At 55.3% G+C, this 11,376-nt stretch overlaps 1 protein-coding gene across 1 annotated transcript in view; it reads left to right on the forward strand.

Moving 5' to 3' along the window:
* LOC122366595 (junctophilin-1-like) overlaps nucleotides 1-11,134 on the forward strand; it is a 53,022-nt gene extending 41,888 nt beyond the window's left edge. Inside the window, exons 6-9 of the mRNA XM_043339012.1 lie at nucleotides 3,159-3,277; nucleotides 8,113-8,993; nucleotides 9,498-9,701; nucleotides 10,189-11,134. Of these exons, the coding sequence (XP_043194947.1) occupies nucleotides 3,159-3,277; nucleotides 8,113-8,993; nucleotides 9,498-9,701; nucleotides 10,189-10,275 (1,291 nt within the window). The 3' untranslated portion in view covers nucleotides 10,276-11,134. The remainder of the gene's footprint in view (nucleotides 1-3,158; nucleotides 3,278-8,112; nucleotides 8,994-9,497; nucleotides 9,702-10,188) is intronic.
* The last annotated feature ends 242 nt before the right edge of the window (nucleotides 11,135-11,376 follow it).

The raw sequence follows: 11,376 nt of genomic DNA on the forward strand, positions 1-11,376 counted from the left end.
GGACCGTGGGATAATTTGGGGAGGATGGAGTGCCAGGAAATCCACTGGCAAGGGCACTTAGGAGTCAACCGGAGAAGCTCCAGTATCGGCTAGGCTAGGGACGTCCTGTGTGTGTGTTGTGTATAATCGCTATTGTTGGACCGTGGGATAATTTGGGGAGGATGAAGTGCCAGGAAATCCACTGGCAAGGGCACTTAGGAGTCAACCGGAGAAGCTCCAGTATCGGTTTGGCTAGGGAGGTCCTGTGGGTGTTGTGTGTAATCGCTATTGTTGGACCGTGGGATGATTTGGGGAGGATGGAGTGCCAGGAAATCCACTGGCAAGGGCACTTAGGAGTCAACCGGAGAAACTCCAGTATCGGTTAGGCTAGGGAGGCCCTGCATGTGTTGTGTATAATCGCTTTGTGCACTGTGTAAACTCAACAGATAAAGAGAACTGATCGTTGTAAATTACTCTGGCCGGACACCTTGGAAACGACCTCTTTCCTGACTGTGGGTTATCATATGGCCTTTTATGCTCCATCCTCCGATCCCTGCCCCTTCAGCACTACTCACACTCGTATTTCAATATTTACAAGTCCCATTTATTTACATACTCCGACGCAACACCTTAAATTCCCTTACAAGTCAAATTTAAAGGAAACATTCTGGGCCCAGGCCGCCCATCAACTGAGCCCCACAAGCCGCGCGGTGCGGTACACAGTCGCCCGTCCCTTTCCCGACTCCCCACGGTGCATAATCCCCTCCGTCCGCTTAAATCACAACGGGGCGCCAGACGACTGAAGAGGGCCCACGTCGGCACGCGTGTCGCACTACGCGCACAGTTACATAATTGATCGAAATCGAATTGTGAAATTAAGCTACCTAGACTGAAAGTCCCAAGAATAAATTTAAATACCCAAGCTGAATGGCCTAAAATATTGCGGACGACACCTAAAAGGGGAATATAATGTGGCTCACATAGCAGTAACGAAAGGGGGGGGGGGTTACTTGGAGGATTTAGGGACTAGGTGCGCACCCGTGTTCACCGCGTGACCTTACTTGAGATGGAGTCGCTGACATGATGGTCGTGACCGTCCAGCGCCCGGCCAGGCGGCCGGAGCCGCCGCCGGCGCCGTGATGCCTGCCGCTGGTGTCTCGTGGGCTGTCCACGATGTCAGATGTGAGCCGAGAGCGAAGAGCGGCCTCGAATGCGTCGTCCAAGAGAGTTTTTCAGTTCCGTTTCATCAACTTATACTTCTGATGACGTCATACTTCAGAGGGCCGGGCAGCATCACCTTGTCCAATCTCCGTCCTCCATTCTCAGAAGCTGCACTCGGCTCCGCCCTCGAAAGTTCGTGATTTGCTGACAAAGTTCGGTTCCCCTCCGGCCATGGCAGTCGCACCCTTTCACGCAGCGATCGGGTGGAATTCGCCGCCGGCGCTCACGGCGCCTGAGGCGCCAGGTGGCGGGCCTGGCCCTCTGCTCCCCTTGTTTTGAAGTCAGGTCCGGCCAGATGTCCTATATTTTGTCGTTGGCGACCGAGTTCCATTTCATCCTGTTTTCGTACAAACCGGGTCGGTCTCCACTCCCCTTTCTTGTTTTGGTTCAAATCAGGGCCGGTCTGCCCTCCCCTCTCCTTGTTCTCTGGCGGGGTGCCGAGCGTGGGACAGAGTCTTGTTTTCCAAAGGCTAAACTGATTAATGGCTCGAGGCTGGCAGAATGGCGCGTTTCGGTATGCTATTTGTTGGCTTCAGATCCGGGTTCTCATGAAGTGGGGTGGTCATCTATAGAGGACCCCTGTTTGTCAGAGCCGACTGCGCCGTCTGTGTGGACGCCAGCTGGGACGGAGAGAGGGTATCACAGCCGATTTAGCCGGCTGACCGTGTCTGTGCGGCGCTCGCAGATGGCCGTGTTTCAGCTTGTGGCACAGCTTGCAGTTCAGCATGAAAGATGAAAATGTAACGCATCTGCGTTACAGTAGTTTGGTCATCGCTGACGCTGCCGTATCGTCTTGCCATAAGATATAGGCCGGAAAAGCGGGGGAATGCTAAATGCGTCATGGGTCATGCAATATGTTGGACTATAATGGGCTTTAGATGTGTTGTATGGATATGGTTCTCAGATGTGAATACGAACATGCACTCGTCTCGTATTTACGTCTTTCATTACGGGGACAGTAGACGTGTACGCGCGACATTCAATATTCCACCAGTAAATGGCGTGTTGGATAGATCCACTATTCACCAATAATCAAACTCCGATAGGCACGTATTAGGTAACTCCCGAGACTCTGAGATTGTAGACCGAGCTCTTCGTATCCAGGACTTCCCCGTCCCAGGACTTCCTGTCTGCTCAAAAGACCGTCTGTCTTTGAGCATTGAGAGTCGATAACACGGCGTATGGGTTTACCAAGATTCAATTTACCGTCTGTCACGTATCCGGCTGCACTCCGACATCAGATCAAAGTCAACTTTGGAAAGAACAACTATCCGAAAAAAAAAACATTCCACTAAAGTTCCATTCCCTTTGTTTACATCGACCACTTCCACGCTTATATAATCGTTGTATAACAACGCATCGTGCTTTGCTTCATTGCATGTTTAATTTTCGCCGCACCATTATCGCCTCCGGGTATAGAGGTCACGTGACGGTCGGTACACCGCCACCACCGCGTGGTGGGGAAGGCACGTGGCCGTGGCTGCACCCGGCATCGAGCGTGGCTGGGGCGGGGCGGGGTAGAGAGGGGGTGAGGTGGGGGGGGGGCGAGACCGACCGGGCGGTGATCCAGCACCGATTGGCTATTGACAATCGATTCTCGCCGTGCCGCCCTGGCCGAATGAAATAATTAACAGAGTGGCGGTACAAATCGTTGGTGCGATCGAAACCACTCTCTGCAGCGGCTGATCGCTAATGAAAATTTATTTTTGACTCCAAGAATATCACGAATGTCATAAATAGACATCACTGGCATTACCATCTAGAGATCGCGTCATGACATCGTCTAGACATTTGTATATCGTCTTGTGATTTTATCGCAAGAAAACCATTATTTTTAGGGCTTTCCTACCCGCCCGTGATCGCCTTATTTCCCATGTTTGCACATTATCAACCACGCAGAGTTTTGAACCCTTCGTTACTGGACGAACCCTCAACTGACGGAGCCCACCCCTCTGCAGGACGGCCACAGCGCGCGGAAAGGCGGAGCAGGCAGACATCGCGGCCATCCACTCCAGGGAGGACTCGGACGTCGCCCGTATTCACGCCAAACAGTTCGCGCCCGAGTTTCATCAGCCGGGTGAGTTTGGTCGCAATACGGACGTCCGTTCTGCTGTGTAGGACTGAAAAGACGTTGCTAGAAGTGAATTACAGTCATGGTGTATTCATTGTCCTGCCAACGCCTAGTCGGTAAGTTTCTGCTTATTGTTTGGTAGTTAATCAAAGCAGCAAAACCGACATTGTGTGGAAGAGATTGTTAGGTCTCCGCACCGGACCACCCTCCGGTGCATGGCAGCGCCGGACGATTAATACCGTCCCATCTATATTACTATTTGAGGAGGGCGTAGTTTCTGTCTATTACGAAGGTCGCGACATGGTGCTACGTAGCGCGGGTTACAGATCACACCGTTGCACCTACCGAGCTGAAATTTGCGCAAGTTATAGAACAAGGATGGACAACGTGCCTTTGAGCGGTCTCGGCTCGATCGGATCGATAGCGAGCGCGTGGCGCGTGCCCAAAAAGTGCAAATTCACGTCATAGACTTTACATGTATTAATCGGCTGGCAAAAACGGGCGAAAATGGCTAAATTTGCCCGACACGGGTCCGGTCCCGGTGCAATATCTCGGTAGCCGTGCGCCCGATCGGCACGGGGAAAACAGCATCGTGTAGAGAATCGAACGGGCTATCGAATAGTGTGCGGTGCAGGGGTGGCACGCGCCACGTGCAAGTGTGAGGGCATTTTCATTTCAAAAAGTGCCATTTTAAACGGATTTTGGATTTTATTTTATTTTCCCGTGACCATCAGACTGAGAGAGTTGAAACAACGTCAATTGCCAAGAGAAATGTACCGCCTCTCATGGAAAAATTGTGGACAGCTAATTGATTAAAAACAATGTGGAAAAATCGCTGAATTAAAATGGTATTTGTCCATAATGTGCCACTAAAAAGATACACGGGATTTGCTGCTTAACCTGATACGCTTGACAATTGAAAATGCTATCATTAGAAAGAGCATTCAATTCTCTCCAAGATCCAATCATCACGTTTGCATGACAAGCAACAGTATTCTTAAAAATATAAATGTTTTAAACCTCTGCAAAACGATTTTTAGCGAAAATTATCTACGCCTTTCATTTGTCTTAAAACTACGCACCTCAATTATAAAGCACATTTGACAGATTCTGAAGTGGAAAGCATGCTTATCAGACACGGGCACCTCGATGCGGTGGATATTTTTTCCACAAACCAAAACGTTTAGCCGTCAAAAAGCAATCGACCGAAATGGATAGATAACCCAACCGACACAAGAACAACCGAACACCCGCCGATCGCAAATATCCCTTTTCGCGTTGCGGAGCACGCGGGTCACCCTAGTCTATATTACTATTTGAGGAGGGCGTAGTTTCTGTCTATTACGAAGGTCGCGACATGGTGCTACGTAGCGCGGGTTACAGATCACACCGTTGCACCTACCGCGCTGAAATTTGCGCAAGTTATAGAACAAGGATGGACAACGTGCCTTTGAGCGGTCTCGGCTCGATCGGATCGATAGCGAGCGCGTGGCGCGTGCCCAAAAAGTGCAAATTCGCGTCATAGACCTTACATGTATAAATCGGCTGGCAAAAACGGGCGAAAATGGCTAAATTTGCCCGACACGGGTCCGTTCCCCGTGCAATATCTCGGTAGCCGTGCGCCCGATCGGCACGGGGAAAACAGCATCGTGTAGAGAATCGAACGGGCAATCGAATAGTGTGCGGTGCAGGGGTGGCACGCGCCACGTGCAAGTGTGAGGGCAATTTCATTTCAAAAAGTGCCATTTTAAACGGATTTTGGAATTTATATTAATTTCAGGTGATCGTCAGACGGAATGAGTTGAAACAGCGCCTATTAGCAATAAAAATGTACCGTCTCTCATGGAAAAATTGTGAAAAGCTAATTGATCAAAAACAATGTGGAAAAAATCGCTGAATTAAATGGTATTTGTCCAAAATGTGCCACTAAAAAGTTACACGGGATTTGCTGCTTAACCTGATACGCTTGACAATTGAAAATGCTATCATTAGAAAGAGCATTCAATTCTCTCCAAGATCCAATCATCACGTTTGCATGACAAGCAACAGAATTCTTAAAAATATAAATGTTTTAAACCTCTGCAAAGTGATTTTTAGCGAAAAATATCTACGCCTTTCATTTGTCTGAAAACTACGCACCTCAATTATAAAGCACATTTGGCAGATTCTGAAGTGGAAAGCATGCTTATCAGACACGGGCACCTCGATGCGGTGGATATTTTTTCCACAAGCCAAAACGTTTAGCCGTCAAAAAGCAATCGACCGAAATGGATAGATAACCCAACCGACACAAGGACAACCGAACACCCGCCGATCGAAAATATCCCTTTTCGCGTTGCGGAGCACGCGGGTCACCCTAGTATATCTCTATTTCCCCGACAGGAGCAACGCAGACCGCCCCTGCGCCGAGCTCTGCACAGACGGGATCTGCGTCGTGTGGTGCAATCGACAGGTGCCGGGGCCACGCCGTGTTCTGACATGTTCCCAGTGCGCACCACCGGCTCTCCAGTGGCCCCGTGACCGAGATTTCGTGCCCTGGGCCCCCGGTAGGACGGGGGGAGGGTAGGGGCAGAGAGTGGAGGTCGGCGGGGTTTCGTCACCACCCGTACCCCCTCCCTGCGGAGCTGTGCTGACTCACGACCCCCAGCGCTGACGGAACACCGAACAATGCACCAGTAGCCGGAACGCGGCCCCGTTCGCAGAACCGATCGGCTCTTGGCGGACGCGTCGGCGCCGACGCCACATACCACGGCGACGACCGTTTATACGAGTTGCCCGGCTGCGTATACAGGCCAGCGCGGCGCTAGTTAGTGAACGGGGCTCTGTTGCGGGGAGGCGCCGCACCGAACAGAGGTCGGGCGATGTGGGAAGCGGGTCAGTGGTGAGGTTTCGGCACCGAATCGGTGGCCGACCGGACAAGGTGGCGGTGTTTAGCCAGACGGTCCAGCCGCCCCCCTCCCCACCCTGGCCGGTCCGGACGCAGGTCCATGGGGTCCGCCTGGCAGTCTCGCTCGCTCAGACCGGCCGGCCAGGCCACGGTCAGGTTAACTAGGTCGGACGGGCCCCGCTCGCAGCTCCCTCACTTCCGCCTGTCTGACCGGGGCGGGGGGGGGGGGGGCGGCAGGAGCGCGTGCTGTGTTGATATGCCGGGAGGGCGGGGAGGGCAGGCGACCCGGCTGCCCGGCTGCCGGGGCGCTAGGACAGAAATAGCTGGTCAGGCCGCCGGGCCACCGGGGGGCGCGGGCAACCCGCCGTCACCGGCCGCCCGGTCGCCACCCGGCTGCCGACGCTAAATCGGAGCGGCGCCGTCACGTGCAATTAGTGCAGACCCGCCCATAGGCGGCGGAACGGGGAGGGCACCGGGGCACCGTGCCCCCCTCTTGATTTTGGCATTTTAACATTAGCGCTATTGGCGTTGCATGGAAAGAATGGGACCAAAAGTCGGCAGTGCCCCCCCCCCCCTTAATTGAAGGTGTTCCGCCGCTACTGGACCCGCCCCGAGTCCGGCGCGACCCCGGCGGCCCGGCGCCGCCAGCAGACCCACGCCCGGCAGTCTGCAGCGGTGCACCGGGCGCGGCCAGGATCCGGCGGGGCAGCTGGAACCCGGGATCGGCGCAGCGGGTGGGGTCTACGAACCGATGCGTGTGCCCCATGGAGCCAGTTAAGTGCTATGCGAACTGCAACAGTTTTACACAAAAGAATCATTCAACTGCACCGGTTCACAGAAGAAGTGTCCTGATGGAATATGATGGTGCCGTCGGCAGGGTTGGTCTGGGTTGGACGTGGTCCGCTCCCGTCTGGAAGCACATGAAAGCTGCAAAAACGTCGTTCGAAAGGACGGCTGGAACTGCGCAATATCGATCAAGATTCAAGGAATTGCTTCTCCAACTAGAAATTTCTTCTAGTTCTGCATATCACCAATTCAATCCTAAACAGAAACGGGAGAAGGACTTGATGCAGATGCTACCGGCTGCGAGTGGGCACTGCACTGGCAGCCAGCCTTCACGTTATACCAGGATGCTGTGCCGCCCGGCCGCTATGTAATGCGGCACAGTCTACCAGCTCAGGCCCGCCGGCAAGCCGATAGAGAGCAGCCAGTCCGCTGTAGGACAGCTTCAGCAGGCGGAAACGGCATCCCCATTCCGAATTCCGCACAGATGGCGGAGCAGGACGGCAGCGAGAGAGAGAGAGAGAGAGAGAGAGAGAGAGAGAGAGAGAGAGAGAGAGAGAGAGAGAGAGAGAGAGAGAGAGAGAGAGAGAGAGAGAGAGAGAGAGAGAAGAGTGTGATGAGTCAGATGGCATGGCTGGCCTGCTGCCTAATGGCCTCATGTGTGCGCCAGTTTGTACTTACAGCGAGGGTAGGGTTCACCGACCCCAGAGTTCTCCGCATGTCGAACGACGGTGGTTCGGTGAAGTTGCGGGAAGCCAGCACTCTGGAATTATTTTTTAATCCCCGGCAGCTCCCGCAGAGAGTAATAGAACCCGGATGTGAGATGAATGGAAGCAATGCGGATGTGAGATGAAAGCAGCGCGTGTGCAAGAGACTGGAAATCATAATTCGTCGCGCAAATGTGGCGGCAAAAAGAGTTCGTTCGCCTTACAGTTGACTTGAGAAAACAATTCCATGAACAAGCCGGGTATGCTAGCGCGTAGTTTCATGTGGCATGTCTCCACTCTCTCTATTTCTCCAATCGTATCAAATTGTTGACTGTCCCCTTTTGGTCTGACCTCCCCCAGCGCTCGTGTTTAATCTCCCGTTCGCCTAGCCTCCGTTCGTCTGACTGCCCAGCCGGTTTGACCTCACCCAGCGTTCTTCTGACCTTCCTTTCCGCCGTTGGCAGGGTCGGATGTGGTCCGCTCCCGGCTGGAGGCACGCGGCGGCGCCGCCAACATGAACACACTCGCCCCTCCCAAGGCGCGCGACGAGAACTCGCTGCACCAGAGGTCGCGCTCGCTGTATGTGCGGCCGCGCGGCGAGGAGCAGCCGCCGCCGAACGGCCTGCCGCCGGGCCTGAACGCAGAGGACAGTGGGGACTCGGAGCGCGAGCTGCCGCCGATCCCGGGCCCGGTGACCGTGCCGCACCCGGCGCCGCTCTCCGTGTCACCCCTGGCGCACATGACGCCCGCTCATCAGACGGAAGAGAACGACCTCTCCGCCACGACGCTTGCCGATCACCGACTCAACGGAGACGCCGCGCTCGACGGCGGCCCGTCGTCACCGGCGGCGGCGGACAGCGCCGACGGCCGGCCGCGCGGCAGGATGCTGGCACGGGCCGGCTCTCGGCCGGCGCGCGCCAGCTCGCGGGGCCCGTCAGCCGGCGGCGGCGGGCAGTTCCAGGCGGCCATGAACGATCATTTCGACCACTACCGGCGGCCGCCGAGCCGGGACGTGTCCGTGGACAGGTTCAGCCGGTCGGCGCGCCAGACGCCGCAGCCGGAGCCGCCGCCAGTCCGCCTGCCTCCCGACCTGGTGGCGCGCGTGCGCGGCAACTCGCGGCCGCCGCCGGGCGCGCCCGAGCCGCCCGAGCCGGAGGAGGTGCCCGTGGGCGGCCGGCGGCAGACGCTGCCCAATCTGGCCGACCAGGAGGTCACCGGCGGCCTGTTCATCCCGAACACACCCGAGGAGGCGGCCCGGCTGCTGACTCCGCCCGCCGGAGGGAGCGGCGTCAAACGCACCGAGAGCACTGTCACCGCCGGGCCGACGGCGCGCCGCGGAGCCACGGTCAGTAGCCAGTAGCCAGTAGCCACTGAACAACCCCTCGCATTAGTAGAGGCATTACTAGTCAGTAGCCACTGATCAACTCCTCGCATTAGTAGAGGCATTACTAGTCAGTAGCCACTGATCAACTCGCATTATTATAGCCAGTAGCCACTCGACAGCCACCGTCATTAGCCTCTCGACAACCTCTCAAAAGCCACGACCAGTAGCCGGTGCACAGACACGGTCAGTAGCCACTGGACAGTCACTTTTGCTGACAACTGTGCCAGGAGCACAACCGAAGCATCTTTTGGCCCATATTTCGAGCACAATTGATGAGCTATTGATGTCATATACGACCCATCCGTTCTCGTTTGATTTCACCCATCTAATTGACCGAACAGGGCCTGACTGGATGTGGATGTTCAGTCACTCAGTGGGTGAATCCACGTCCACCACCTGTATCCACCACCGCGAATCCACCACGTCCCTGGCACCTGTATGATTAGTTCTCGGTTTGTCCGCCAGCCGTCGCTGTCGTCGAGCGGCACCTTGCAGCGGAAGAAGTCGCTACCTGACGCCTCCGCGCTACCAGTGAAGGCGCGTGTCATGCCACGAGAGGAGGCTAACATGCTGGCCGCGCACCGTCGTGAGGACGTGCGACGCCAGGCGGCCGAGGCGGAAATGTACCGGGCCAACCCGCTCCTCTACGTGGTCAATCCAAAGGTCAAGGTCAGTTGCTGTGGGAGGTCTGCCAGGTGGAAAGGGTCTTGACTGGGGAGTGGGGAGGATAAATGGACATAGTGCACTGGAATCGTTTCAATTTCTACGGTAACGGGTAGATGCCAGTTATTCATTTTAAAATCATTTTCACATGGGCTCCACTTCATCACTGATCATCCCTGGCTTACAGAAAAAGGGTCAGAACAGGTAACTACTAAATTGGTGATCTAGTAATAAACAGCCGTTTGAAGTGGAGCCCAACCTCATCCTCGGTGAGCGCAGAGGCGGATCCAGCTCAGAGTTTTTTGGGGGGGGAGGGGCAAACCATAACAATTTATCGATTCTTTCCATGCCTCGTCCATAGGCGTAATGTTAAAATTACGCCGTTTGAGAGGGGCAAATGCCCATTTTGCCCCCCCCCCCCTGGATCCGCCACTGGGTGAGCGTGTCTGGCTGGTGACTGACTGGTGTCTGACTGGTGACGCCGTTTCGCCAGGATTGGCTGTCGCGGCAGAGGCTCATCATGGCCGTCATCGTCCTCAACATCTCCCTGGCGGTGCTGTTCATCAAGCTGCTTACGTAGCGACGCGCAATGCAACGCCACACATCCCGCCCGGTGCTGATTGGCCCGCGAGCGCCTGACGTCATCGACCCAGCGACCAATCCGTGCCTTCCCTCTATACGAAGCCAAGCCTTCTCGGGGACTGAAACGGAGACACTGACGAAACGAAAACGAGTGAAGCGTTTTCATGCAGGTTCAAGGACCTCGATACTGTGCCTTTGAACTTGTTTTTAACGCGCTAAATTAGTGTTTATCAGCCCAGAGTGCTACTTGTGAATACCCCTCTTGTATTGTTACCGCGTTCGAATCAAAGAGGAGGAAGTGCGTGAGTGCGTGTTACAAGACTATAGAGTGACAGTGCGAGAGTGAGATCACTTTTGCGCCGGACTCGTTTGTTTTTTCTCCGCTTGACATCCGGCCCCAGGTTATGCGTCCATTCTCGATCAGCTCCTGATTTTCTGCCAGTCGTCCCTGCTTATACCGTCGTGATGCCTCGAGGCGTCTGTTTTTGCGTCCTCGCACACATATTACACACGTCTATATCTCTTCTCGATTCGTCTCAGCACCGAGGATCTGACCGAGTCCGGTGCTGCTGCGCCTTCTCCCTGTGATACGAACTGGACTGACCTGCGACACCGCAGGGCAGCGGACCGGCTAAATCACCGCTATAGGTGGCAGCACCAGTCGGTATATAGGTGACGCCGTCGGCGCACGCAGCCGCCGCTAGCAATGCTCAGTAACACTTGCGGCGCTGGTCCGACGGCCGCTCGAGGTCGGCCGACGCGGCCGAGTGATATGGGCCGCGTGCGCGTGTGCAATCTTTTTCCCACCGCCCGCTCCGAGGATACTGTGCCCTTACAATAAACACGAACCCATGACAGCGGCGAGTTTGACCGGCCGAACGGTTTGAGTCAGTGCGTGCGAATGTGGCCTTTCTTGTTTTCCATCCATAATCAGATCGATAATAATTCAGGCAAACTCACAAACTTATCAACATAGCGCCCAACATTCCCGTCCCGGCGGCGGTGGAGGTCGGACGCTCCGAGCGCGAGGGTCGCCGGCCGTGCCCTGAGGGACGGGTACCGGGCCGGTAGGGTCGCCTAGCCGCGCCAGTTACCGGCC

The sequence above is a fragment of the Amphibalanus amphitrite genome, unplaced genomic scaffold (assembly GCF_019059575.1).
Source record: "Amphibalanus amphitrite isolate SeventyFive unplaced genomic scaffold, NRLGWU_Aamphi_draft 000818F_arrow, whole genome shotgun sequence".
Classification (NCBI taxonomy): domain Eukaryota; kingdom Metazoa; phylum Arthropoda; class Thecostraca; order Balanomorpha; family Balanidae; genus Amphibalanus; species Amphibalanus amphitrite.